Raw genomic sequence first — 13,794 nt, forward strand, 5'->3', positions numbered from 1 at the left:
AGAGAGTAATTGCTTTGTAGAAAAGTTCAGATCGTAACAATTTTTCATTTTTTTCCTAAAAGTTCCTTTTGTAATCTCAGAGATTTTTTTTTTCCCAAAGTTCCCCCTTATTTCACTAATAGTGAATCCGGCAGGAAGTTGTTTGAGAAAATAGACTAAAGTGGGAGGGAGATTGAACACAATGAAGTGAGAGAGAGGAAAGAAAACACCGAACTGGAGGAGCATCTACATCGTATGTACCGGTCTGGGCAGGGAAGCACGGGAGGAGCAGCAGACAGAGAGATGCAGCTGGGAGACACGACATGCACAGCATTTTCAAAGGTCTCTTCAGTTTCTCTCTACAATCTGACTGATGAGTTAAAGACCTGAGGAAAGGGTTGATGCCCCAAGTTGACCTGTTGCCTTTCAGCTACATCAGCTCTCTACTAAAAGAAGCCAGCAAGATGCTGCTTTTGCTTTTCTATTACAATGAACGTGACAGAGAGGCGTATCTTGATGTTGACTTCACACTAAAACCGCCCCTGGTTTCCTGCTACTGAGCAACTCCCAGCCCTGAGGGCAGGAGTAGAAAGTTGTCTATGATAAGCACCCACCTTCCCTTTGAAGACAACTGAGATCAGAGACACTCACTCAAATTTACCCTTCACAGTGCCCAAGTCAGGCAGTCGTCCTTCAGGTGTGGCCTCAGTGGAAATGTGGGTGCTGGGTACAATCAGTTCAGTCTGTCACTGTTCCCACAGGCTTAGATTGGTGGCTGCAAAAGCCTTGGCTTTGTAAGGAGCAAGGAGATGAGAGATGCTCCGTTACTTCAGGTAAACCTTCAATTATTATACCAGCCCTGCAAACAAGCCAGCAACTTTGATCTGCATCTTGGCAGTGACAACGGGAATAAATTCCCAAGCAACAGCACGTGCCCCTGGCTTCACATTTAACAACCCTTTCTGTGTGTCTGCAGTGCACGAGAGCTGAAAACCACCAGCAAAGAGGAACCAGCTACAGCTCACATGTAGCTCCTGCTCCCTCCCCAAGAGGATGGAAAGCTCTTCTTGTGGGCACTGCTCTCCATGGGAATACAGAGGGGAAGGGGGTGTTCACAAAGAATTTCTTGAATGCTTGAAAGTTCAGAAATTTCACCAATTATTGCAAAGGAAAGAGAGTTCAAGCAGGTTGTGAAATGAGCCTTCAATTAGCTGCACAAAGGCTCACTGCTGGATAGAAAAGCAGATGCCAGGAGACATCTCTTACTCCCTATCTTTGCTTTTGCCATATTTAAGAAATGAATCACGACAATAATACTGGATTGTGAGTTTGGGAATAATGGGAATAGTGATGCTTTGTCAAGGAGATTAACAGACCAAATAACATTATCATCAATACAGGGTTACCAAGGAATAGCCAGTTCTTAAGGAGTTGTTTTATTGTCACTAGTATAGTAACACAAATTGAGAACTAAAATCAGTCAAAAGAAGTTGCAGCTACAAAACTATGGCATTTGGTGAGTTAGGCATCTTAGTATTGTTAGTCCTTTTTTTATTTCATCAGATGATCTTTATGGTATTTGGTGAGTTAGGTATCTTAGTACTGTTAGTCCTTTTTTTTATTTCGTCAGATGATCTTCCAACCCAAACCATTCCATAATTCGGTGAATAAAAATATTTGCCTATCTATGCATATTGCAAAACACAAAGCACTTGCTGAGGACAAATCCTATAGACATCTCCAGAAAGCAGAGCACACAGCTGGAGACAATTCAGCAGGTTTAAGGCTGTGCTGCTGAGTCAGCCACACACCTTGTGATAGCTGCTGTCCTCAGCCAAGCACCGCCAGAGGATGGGAGATCCAGGGTGCTGCTCGTGCTGCTCATGAAGGCCTGGAGCTGGACAACTGTGGCAATCACAGTCCTCGGTGAACATGTGGATGTGGTGAAGGTGCATTTGTGAAAAAAAGACCATTTGTGAATATGGGACCATGAGGTCTCATGGAAATCAGCCTCTGTTGCTTCAGCTGGTTGTTGTACATCAGGACAGAGGAAGATGCTGCTGGTATAGAGGTCTTCTTATTTGTAGATGGTCTTCAAACATGGTTGAGGTTTTTTTCTTCTGAAGCTTGTCTGTGTTCCCTAAGAGCTGTAGAATTGAAAGAAAAATATCTGTGAGGCCAAAAAGGGCACAGGTTGATTTCAGTGAGAATTGTAATCCATCTGCAGTGGGAAGTCCTCCAGGCACCTCCCCTGTCCCATCTGCTACTGGACCACCTCTTGCTCTGAAAGCTGAAAACACATCTAGTCCTTCACTAGATGTGTCACTACAGTGCCACTGTAGTGGCACTGTGATTTCATCCCTGACCCTAATGAAACTCCCAAAAGGGAAATCTTAGAATAGAATCATAGAATTGTTTAGGTTGGAAAAGACCTCCAAGATCATCGAGTCCAACCTTTAACATTCTAGAGACAATTTAACAGTAAAAAATCTGATGGAATGCTATGACAGTCTTAGGAAAACAACACGGAAAAAGTACCAGCATTAGCAAGGATTTCTTTAGAGGAACTAAAACTAACAGACTTGGAAATTGTTTTTTCCCAATTTATGTTTTACTGCAATTACTGATCAACTCACTGCTACCCATCTCAGACAGACCCACAGACCTTGTGTTTCTCCACAAATCCCCACCAGGAATGGTAGGTGGGATGCTTTGCCATATGACAGCACAGTTGCATCCCAAGTCCTAGTCTGTATTGGAGCCCAACTATTTCTGGAGTAAGAGGTGGTTTAATATTATCTCACTTGAAGAACACAGTGGTTTCTGTGTTGGGACAGAGGAGGGAAGAAGAGAGGGTAATACAGAGGAAGGCTGATGTTTCCAGATTTTACTCACATGATTCTCTGTTTATGCCACAGAGCCTATCCCAGCTATTTCCACCCATATTAGTTTGCAACACAAACTTCCCTCTTGGTCACATTTAGGAAAATATTTTCTCTTAAATTAAAGGTGGCTCTTTAGTGGGCATAGCTGTAAGTGGGAACCATTCTCCTAAAGGACCTGTCAGCCCACACCTGGATGTCCATCAGTCTCCTGGGCTGGGACATGTCTCTGCAGGGGGACCTGCACAGTCTGGGAGCCCTGCCATTGCTTCCTCCTTGCTTCAGGAGGAAGCAGTGAGGAAATTTATTCTGTGCTTATTTTTCATAACAAACCCATCTAGACAACATAAGGGAGATGAAATCCAGGAAGAACACCCTGTATGCTTGTCCCACTACTGGGTGTGGAACCCACAGGAAACCAACAATTTGTCAGACAGTACCTTGACTAATCCAATGCCAGCAATAGGAATACACAGAGACCATTCCTGCCCAAACCACAACGCACAGCAGGAATGTGAGGGAGATCATGCCCTCATTCCTGGTGGGAAATTCAGGATTACCTGGAGAGTAGAAGAAAATAAAGAGAAGCCCAGTGAATCAAGCAGATATGCCAAGGTATGAGCCTGCCTCATAAGCACCACCCTGAGGAACTGAGCATGAGCAAAGTCCCCCACAACAGCTGATAAAGAGAGAGGGAACCTATGGATGAGAGAACAAATAGGCTCTGGCTCAGTATACCTTAATGAAGATACCTGTAACAATGTTGACTTCATCAACATTCAAAGCTAATTCTTGACTCCCCACCACAACAGATACCAATGAATGTTTTCCTCTTCCAAAAAACCCCAAACCAAGAGATGTGAGAGCCATCCTTAATGATGGCTTCAAAGGCCATTAAGGAAATCCACTTTGACTGGTTTTTAAAGACCTGTTTGTCCATTACCTAAGGAAGACAACAGGGATTTCCACCGTGAAAGAAATTTGAATATAAAAATAACTTTATGTGACTTAATATAGAGGCAAAACTCACTTATCCCTGACTGGTAAAGGGAATTCTTGGGAACTGGCTACATGCTCATCATGTACCACCTTCCCTCAGCATCCCTGTATCTATTGCGCCATGTAAAACTCTGTTCACATCAAGCTCTATTGGCGAAACACTTTCAAAGCAAAGGGAAAACAAACTTGTGGAGAGATTAACCTGGAATTTCCTCACCAAGGATGCCAGTTGTTGGTTTTCCAGTTTCTGCATCTGACATTTCAATGTGGCACTTCAGCGTAGGATTGGACTCTCAGACATTTGTTTCTGCTTCACAGCAAATTTTATTCTCCTCAGGACTGATGCTACCTCTCCCATTTGCTGAGAAAGCTGAAAAATAAAAGAAGTTTTAATTATAAATACGGATCAAGATCTTCAATCAAGGGTTCAAAAGGTTGAAGAGGTTCATAGGTTAAGCAAGCGGATCATGTAGCACAGAAAGGTGGAGATTGCCGTGACTGCTATGAGTTGGAGATGTTTCATTCCCCAGCTGTTCAAATCAACTAGTGACATTTAGATTTCCTCCTCACTAAAGCTGATGAACTGTTCTGTGAACCAAACACGTTACGAGAAGGCAAAGAAAGTCTCACATGTAATTAAGAATACCAAAAGTTTAACATTACCTTGATGCAATTAAAAACCATTTTAATAACAATTAGGACACTATTTTGCAGCTCCCTTTTACCCACAGGAACCACAGAGGGGGAACAAGCAAGACCAGCAGCTATGTAGATCTCAGAGACCCCAGAGTGCATCTCCCACTGACCCTGCATCCCACTGGGCCGTTATATAATTTAGTCCTCTTCCAAGAGAATCTTGAGAACTCCGTCCTGTCTACACATCCCAGGCTCAGCACCTCCACCTGTTACCCTCTCAAGGGACACAGGCACCCATGGCTACAGCAACTTCCAGTTTTCACTAGGGAGGTTTTAGTGTCACCCAAACTTTTCACAGTAGTAACAGCATGTAGATATATTGGTGAGCATAAAACAGGAGAGTAAAAGTCAATTTGTACTGACAGAAGCAGGTGGGATTCATATATTACAAAGTGACACAGAATTTGACCATGAGAATTCATGTTAAAAAAAAAAGAAAAGGAGAAAAAAAAGCCTGTATAAATCAGAATAATATGTGTTTATGTGAAACTCTACTAGTGTAGTTTTAAGCAGTGTTAGACTCAAGAGAATTTTATTTATTTTTCTGAATTATTTGACTTTTTTTAGCAGAAGAACCTCATTTGGTCAAGTTAGTTTACTCATGAATATCACTGTTTGCACAAGTGTATAACAGTTCACTTTCATAACCAGAAATATGTTTCCCATCTGTTGATAACCAGGCTCCCAGCAGAGCATACCTGCAGAATTCAGGATGCCACACAAGTATCTCGCTCCCACCGTTTTAAGGCAGATAATGTCAGAAATTCCTTCAGGAAAAGTATTTGCTTGCTGAAAGAACATAAGGATGTGTTTTTCCTGGGTCACCAAGTCAATTTTCCATTTGAAAACACCTCATTTTCTATTTCAGCAATTTTTACAAATCTTTCACAACTGCCTGTTTCATATAAGCTCACTGCACAGTCTTTACGGTCATCGACTGTCACATTTGTTTTGCCAGAGGAAGAGTCATGTGTCCTCTCAGCTGGGTGACCACTGGCCATGGCAATATCTAAAGGAGAAAACAAAGAAAAAGTATTTTCTACCAGGTTACTACCCATAATTTTAGTGTTACACAATGGGATTTTTGCCCGTAACCAAAAGAAACACAAACCAACAGAGTGCCGGTTTATGCGGTGCTTTATTCGGGGCCCCGGGAACCTGAGGACTAACATCCCAAGTCAGGATTCCGAAGACCCTCATTTTCAGTTCAGCTTTTATACACAAACAAGTTTACGTGCAGTTTCCACGGCAAAACAGTTAGAGTTTCCACAGCAAACCAGGTGCAGTTACAAACAAGCTCACAGCAAACTAGGTGCAGTTACAAACAAGCTCATGCTCCATACTGATAACAATTAATAATCATCTACTCTAATCATAAATCTGCTTAAGTTGTCTTACCCTTAGAAACTGTTTAACAGACCCTTACTTCATCTTAGGTAACAAATTACTATATCCTAGGTAACAAATCATTATATACATGCTTGACTAGATCCTTTGATTATGGTTTCCACCTTTTTCAGCACACAAACAAGGTTGCTAACTTACTTCTTTGGAGTGTTGCTTTTCTAGGCCTACTCTCCTACTAAGCCTTAGCCATTCTACTACTAAAATTTAAATTGCTTTGCAACATGTCCCCCCTTTTGAGCATTCTTCAGGCTTTGCTTGCAAGGATGCTCAAATACAGCAATCTTCAGGTTGCAGTTTCCTGACAGGCAGGAGGTGGTCCATCTTGCGATGAGATTACTTCTTTTCTTGTTATAGCTTTCATGATGCGTCCCATATGTTGACCTTCTTTTACAATCATTCCTAAAAGACACTTGTAAACAATTATAGCTATCACAATAATCACTACAATCAATATTCCATACTGGATAACAGAAGATATCCATCCTGACACATGAAGACCTAGGGAGCTGAATAATTGTCCTATCCAATTGTGTTCTGCTTCTTTTTGCAGTTCATGAACATTCTCGTCAATTTGTTCTAATTGACTAATATCTTTTTCTACTTCCTGAGTGACATTTGGGATGTGCACACAACAATGCTCGTCCTTAGCATGCAGGTAGCCGCAAACTCCATGTTCCTTAAGTAATATTAGGTCTAATGCCATGCGGTTTTGTATGGTCATTCTAGAGGTGGCTTGTAATTGTAAATTTAGATCTTTAAATCCCTTCTTGGTGACTGCTGCTAGCCTTTCAGTTTGTCCCATTAATTTAAACAACATTTCTCTGTTCCGGTATGTTGAGATTGGTGCAAACAGAGACTCTAATGCCCATCTAAATTTAACTCCTGCTGATGGTTCATGCCAATCTCCCAACCCCAGGTCATCAATGTCTTTACTAATTTCTCTTTTCCCTCGTGGTTGTATTTCTACTGATGTTAACTTATCCCGCTTCCAGAATGGACAGAGAGTAGGTATCCCTAGTGTGACAGGTACAACTGGACTATCTATTGGCATGTGGGTGGTCCACTGGCCATGTCCCATGACTCACACTAAAATTCCTGGGCTCTTAACTGTGGTGGTACGGCAATCAATATTTTTCACAGATCCCTTAATCATATGGTTATACCCTCGACATTCACATCCTAACTGCAAAAGTGTTTTGACTGGCATTAAGCCTATTTCATCGTCTGGGGTATCACATGTATATACTCGAGTACAATTCCAATTCTCTTTTGCACGTGTTTCTGTCCTCCAATTATGATTTCCTCTATTGCTTGTAGAATAAGTTTGATTCTTTTTCCCTTTCCAGTGAATACACCACTGTACTTTTCCAATATAACTATAAGTCTCTAATAAGCTGGGTCCCCAAATTGTTTGCCATTCATCCATGGTTGTAGAGCTAGTAATATTTTGACATACTTGTTCTTGTTTTTCTCGTTTTATTTGAGCCGGGACTTTAGAACATGGGTATATTACTGAATCTGTAACTAAACAAGATCCTTTTAATTTGTCAATGTTTTCGCTTGTTACCCATGTTCCAACTACTACCCATCGGAAAAATCCAGGTACTTGTTCACATTGTTTCTTAGTCATTTCGTTTTTGAGTAGACATGCATCTATCATTTCATTCCATGTTTTGGTCACAAATCTGCAATTCCACGTAGTATTCTTAAACAATTTAGGAATTTCTTGTACTGGAATTATTCCCCATGGGATTGGGTCTCCTACAGCATGAGGCATAGGGAGACATGCAGTAATTTTTGTGACATTCTGTACTCTCCCAAAATCACGAATTAGGCCTACGACTAGGTTTTCTTGTTCTACTTCTCTATCTGGAATTTGCGGGTTACTTACTTGCCGGGTTATTCTTTCAGCCCTTATGTAGACGGCAGTAATTCCAGTATCCCACCAGTCATCTTTACTTATCCAGCAAGTATATTGGCCCTCATCTTCTCCTCTTTGTATTTCTTTGATTTTCAAAACTATTGCGTCTGCTCTCTTTCCAATCTGATGTCTCTTCCCAACTTTCAAGTTCTGTCCCTTAAACCGCCACCCATATTCAGAATACTGTCCTTCTGGAATTTTGCAACTTAGAATCAGATCTCTTCCTTCCTGAGCTGGGTAAACACTGTGTTCTGGTCTGAGTCTTACTCCTTGATGTGGTACGGCTACTACTGTTCTTATCCCATAATCTTTTTCTTCTCCACATGAGACCACACAAAGAAATGTACCTTCTGTCTTTCCTACTCTGGGATTAGAAATATTCAGCCACCCTTTACCTCCCTTACTATTTGACCACCAGCTAACTCCTTGACTTTGTGATTCCCAAGATTGATTTGCCAGATTCAGTTTCCACCACTTTACTTTAATTGATTTTTGACAATCATCAAATTGGAAGGTACAATTGATTTTTAAAGGAGGACCATCCCACATGTCTGATTGTTTCCTGGTGGGTATAACTCGCACTGTGGTCACCGTTTTCTGAGTCGTGTTTACTGTCCGTATTTCTATATGTCCATAATCAAAACTTTCTCAAATCCAAACTGCACACATATATGTCCCTTCCATGGCTTTAGACATTTTGGGTACCTGCAGAACGGTGTAACCTTTTTGTTGTGTAGCATCCCAAACTGTTGTCACTCCTTCTGTCATGGTTTGATCTTGATCTCTCCATCTCCACTTGACGTTAACATCCCTTAATTCAGCTCCCTGGTCATCAGAAAACAAACAGGTTAAATTTACATCAGTAACTTCGGGGACTAGCAGGTAAGGGTCAGGGGTTTCAATTTTCACAAAGGTCTCTGCCAAACTTATCAACCCCAGGAACACCACGATTCTCAATTGTTGGCTCGAAATACCATCCTTGTGGGTGAGAGAGGTTCTACCGACCACAAGACTGGAACCTTCTTGACCCGAGTATAATGGATCCAGCTGTCGATTCCTTCGACTTTTACTGCGGTGTAGGTCGTCATTATCACCTGGCGAGGACCGTCCCATGTTTCTTTCAGCGGCTCCACCGACCAGTTTCTCACGTAGACATGATCTCCCGGAGAAATGTCATGCACTGGATTCTCCAGGGGCAAAGGTCGATTCCACTGCAACGCTCCTCTGAGGGCTGTGAGAGTCTTATTTAAAGAATACACATAATTAAACACTGCTTGATCACCTACTATATGAGGATCCCCTTGGTAGGTAGCTGCATGATAAGGTTTGCCATATAATATTTCATATGGACTTACTCCTATCTTCTCCCTTGGTTTGATCTTAATTCTCAACAGGGCAATGGATAATGCTTGGGGCCACGGAATCTTTGCTTCCTGACAGATTTTCTTCAATTGACCTTTCAATGTCTGATTCATCCTTTCAACTTGTCCACTAGACTGTGGTCTCCATGGTGTATGGAGATTCCATGTTATCCCTAATACAACAGACACATCTTGTACTATCCCTGCTATAAAGTGCGGTCCTCGATCAGAGGACAGCCCTAGGGGAACTCCAAATCTTGGGATGATTTCTCTCAAGAGAGTTTTTACCACTTCCTTTGCTTGATTAGTCCTACAGGAAAAAACCTCAGGCCATCCTGAAAAGGTGCAGACATATACTAACAAATACTTATAGGATTGGGCCTTAGGCAACTCAGAAAAATCTACTTGCCAGTAATCTCCCGGTAACTGACCTATCTGTAATTTTCCCATCTACACCTACTTCCTGACTACTGGGTTATTCTTTATGCACATAGGACACATTGCATTTACCCTTTTTGCCAGTGTTAACATCTGGTTTGAGAGAACCTCATTTTTCAAAAATTTTACCAATGCTTTTGCACCCCAGTGGCACTTATTGTGTTCTGTTTCAAGCACTGCTTTCATTATTCTGACAGGTAAAATCACTTGTCCTATGGGGGAAATATACCACCTTTTAACATTTTTCCTTGCATTTGTCATTTGAGCTAATTTCTCATCTTCCTGTGAATAATGTGGTTTTTCTTCCATATATGGTATTGCTGGATTATTTCGAACAGGCAAAAGAACCATCTGAGTCCATACTTCTCTTGCGGCCTGCTTAGCCGCTTGGTCAGCCTGTCGATTACCTCGAAATTCTCGTCCGGGATCTCTCTGATGTCCTTTAACATGCATTATTGCCACTGTTGAGGGCTTGTGTATTGCCTCTAGCAATTGTAAAATTTCTTCCCGATGTTTAATCGTTGTCCCTTGAGAAGTAAGAAGTCCTCTCTCTTTCCAGAGTGCTCCGTGAACATGAACTACCCCAAAAGCATATTTGGAGTCAGTCCATATATTAACTCTCTTTCCTTGGCTTAATATCAAAGCTCTCACCAATACCCATATTTCGGCCTTTTGTGCAGACGTACCTGGGGGTAGTGCATTTGCTTCTATCACTTCTTGTTCAGTGACTACTGCATACCCAGCATACCTGATGCCATTCTCCACAAAGCTAGACCGTCAGTGAACAATTCCCAGTCAGGATCTGTCAATGGCTCATCCTTCAAGTCTCTTCTGCTCGCGTAGACTTGTTCAATGGTCTTTACACAGTCATGCTCCAGGATACCTTCTTCCTGTGTAGACCTAAGGAATTCTGCTGGGTTGAGATGGTTAGTGATTTTCAGTTCAAAATCATCTTGTTCTCTCAACAAAGCTTGATACTGTAACATGCGGCTAGATGAGAGCCAATGCCCCCCTTTTTGTTCTAAAACTGCTATGACCATGTGGGGTACGTACACTACCATGTGTTTTCCCAGAGTCAATTTTCGTGCTTCTTGTATTAAAGTAACCGTCGCTGCCACAACTCTGAGACACCCTGGCCATCCCCCACTTACTGCGTCTAGCCGTTTGGAGAAATATCCAACCGGTCTTTTCCAGGATCCTAGACGCTGAGTGAGGACTCCTAAAGCCATTCGTTGTCTCTCGCAGACATAGAGCTGAAACTCCTTGGTTGGGTCCGGCAGTCCCAGGGCAGGTGCTTCCTGGAGGGCTCTTTTCAATTCCTGGAACGCTTTCTCTTGCTTCGTCCCCCAGGTCAGCTTGGGCTCCTTTACTTCTTCATATAAAGGTCTGGCAGTTAGTCCAAAGTTGGGGATCCACAGTCTGCACCATCCGACCATTCCTAAAAAAAGATCTCAGTTCCTGATTATTTCGGGGCATAGGGATAGCACATATTGCTTGAACCCTATTTGTTCCTAAGCGCCGGGTTCCTTGGGAGATTTCACATCCCAGATAAATAACTTTCTGTTTTACTAGTTGTGCTTTTTCTTTTGAGACTCGATAGCCTGTTTGCCCCAGCATGATTAACAGTTCAATGGTTAATTGACGGCAGAGTCTCTGCTCTGTATTTCTCAAAAAGATGTCATCAACATATTGAAGTATTATATATGAAAAAAAGAGATTCTTTTACCTGAGTGGTCTTCCATTCTTCAAGTTCCTTTGCTAACTGATTACCAAATATCGTGGGTGAGCATTTGAATCCTTGTGGTAATCGAGTCCAAGTAAGCTGTCGCTTCCGTCCAGTCTCTGGGTTCTCCCATTCAAAGGCAAAGATTTTCCAACTTTCCCGTGCCAGTGGTATGCAGAAGAAGGCATCCTTTAGATCTATCACTGTAAACCACTGAAATCTCTCAGAAACAGATGTTAACAAGGTGTAAGGGTTAGCTACAACCGGGTGGATATCTTTTGTGATGATGTTTACTGCTCTAAAGTCTTGCACTAACCTATACTTACCATTTTGCTTTTTATCGGAAAAATGGGAGTATTAAACTCTGACTCACATTCTTTTAATATCCCTAAAATTAAAAACTGTGTGATCATAGGAGCTATTCCTTTCCTGGCTTCTAAACTAATTGGGTATTGTCACACTCTAACGGGTTGTGCTCCTTCTTTCTCTTAAAGAAAACAAGTAAATATCTTCACTGGCTTCTAACCATATATCGGCATAAAAACTCTCCTCTGGGCAAAAGGGTTTTTATTGCTAACATACCAAGTTAAAAGTTCACAGACCCAATTCTTAAAAGTACCATATATGGGCCAGTAAGTATTATTTCCTATTCTTCTACCTCCCCACACTTCAATACAATACTTAATCATTTTCTCCTTTGATCTTCTATAAGTGCTGGAATAACAACTCCGGTTCTCTAAGAGGTTCCCCAAGGGACTTTCAGGGGGAATCCTCAGCGTCCTAGCCTCAAAGTCACCTTTTACTAATCTTCTTTTCAGAGGGCTATTTGTAATCTCTCTCTGAGGTTCCTCTTTTTTGCTACTTTTAACTTCATTCAGAGGTTCCTCTTTTAATTTCTCTAAAAAGGCTGAAAGAGATTCTCCCCATTCCGTCCCACTAAGCACAGCCCTGACCAGTCCAGCGTCCCTGGTATCTCACTTTGCACTCCCTCCACCAACAATTCTCGGTAAATTCTCAACTTTCTACAATCTCCAGACACATTTGGATCCCACTCGGGATCCTCCTGTGGCACAAAATCATCCACTGTTCCCCCCGCCGCCCGGGGCAGAGTTCGCATTCTTTCTTTCGCTCTTTCCACCATCACTCTTAATACCATTTCTTTTTCAGTTGAGTCCAGAATTGTATCTAACAATACCTGTAAATCATTCCAGTCTGGATTTTGAGTTTTTCTAACCATTTTTATAATACAAGTCACCTGCTCCGGATTTTCTCTGTATGACCCAGCTGACTGTTTCCAAATTAATATATCATTAGGTAAAAAAAAGAAACTTTCATCATGACCTTTCCCCCGTCCGCTCCAACTGCTTCCTGCGAAGGGGCCATTAATCTCGGGGGTGAAAGCAAAACTTCCCTCAACTTTCCCCCCCCCCGCCGTCTTTCTCTACTCCTCCCTCGTTCTCTTCGTGCTCTCCGTGTTTGTTCAGCTAAAGGAGTTCTATCAAAATCACATTCTCTCTTTTCTCTTTTCTTCCTCATCCGAGGACGATTCTAGCGGGGGCATGGTGGGTGATTGTGCCCTCACACGTGAAGGGAGACTATCTCTCGGGGGCGCACTTGGAGTTATGCTGGGGGAGACTAACAAAGACACATCCTCTTCTGGTTCTGAAAACCGTATTTTCCGTTCTTGACATCCTATGCATTTATCATCTAATTCTTTCAAAATCAACATACCACATTCTTTTTGCCATTCAGTCTTACGTTTTAAATAATAAAACAAGTCTAGATACGGTATTTCATCCCATATTTCATTCTCCCGTAAATATTGCATCAAGGGGGTTATAATTTCCGGAGTCAATGAACCATTCCTAGGCCACTGCATTCCTTCTGTCTCATACTGAGGCCACACATTATTACAATAATCAATCAATTGTTTCTTTCTTAACTCTTGTCCGAAATTTCTTTCCTTCCAATGTTTTAACAAGCAACCAAGCGGAGAATCGCTAGGGATATCATTTTCTGCACAAGATAGTGCCTTAAAGGTTTTAAACGGCATCATACTGACTCACACACACACACACACATACACACACACACCACAGTCTGAATTCAAAATCAAATTCACAATAGCACAACAATATAAACCAATACGTTTTACGACCAGCGCAATAACACAACGATATAAACCAATTACATATTCCAAAACCAAAACCAACTCGCCAATTCTCCCTCTGAGTGGCGAGTGCTGGTACAGCGCGGCTTTCGCTATGTCTTACGACCAGCGCCTAGGCTTCCCAACCAAGGTACCTTTAGCCCAACCCAGCGGGTAACTCACAGTCCCGTCTTATAGGCAGGCTCCCAACCAACAAACCTAAAGGAATAAAGCACCTC

At 42.0% G+C, this 13,794-nt stretch overlaps 1 protein-coding gene across 8 annotated transcripts in view; it reads right to left on the minus strand.

The window, feature by feature from the left end:
* Positions 1–1,394: 1,394 nt before the first annotated feature.
* The window catches only part of LOC114003432, a 38,677-nt gene continuing 26,277 nt past the window's right edge, over positions 1,395–13,794 (minus strand). For 3 of the 8 annotated variants that reach the window (XM_039388779.1, XM_039388778.1, XM_039388777.1), the window contains one exon: positions 5,901–9,125. In XM_039388779.1, coding sequence (XP_039244713.1) covers positions 7,045–8,433 — 1,389 coding nt within the window. In that variant the 5' untranslated portion in view covers positions 8,434–9,125 and the 3' untranslated portion in view covers positions 5,901–7,044. Of the gene's footprint in view, positions 2,127–3,301; positions 3,422–4,062; positions 4,231–5,254; positions 5,566–5,900; positions 11,122–11,409; positions 13,791–13,794 lie in introns of those variants that run through there. The other 5 variants (XR_005566274.1, XR_005566270.1, XR_005566269.1 and 2 more) reach the window with 5 other exon arrangements.

This window comes from Pipra filicauda, unplaced genomic scaffold (assembly GCF_003945595.2).
Source record: "Pipra filicauda isolate LSUMZ 115617 unplaced genomic scaffold, ASM394559v2 scaffold687_size377397_pilon, whole genome shotgun sequence".
Lineage (NCBI taxonomy): Eukaryota > Metazoa > Chordata > Aves > Passeriformes > Pipridae > Pipra > Pipra filicauda.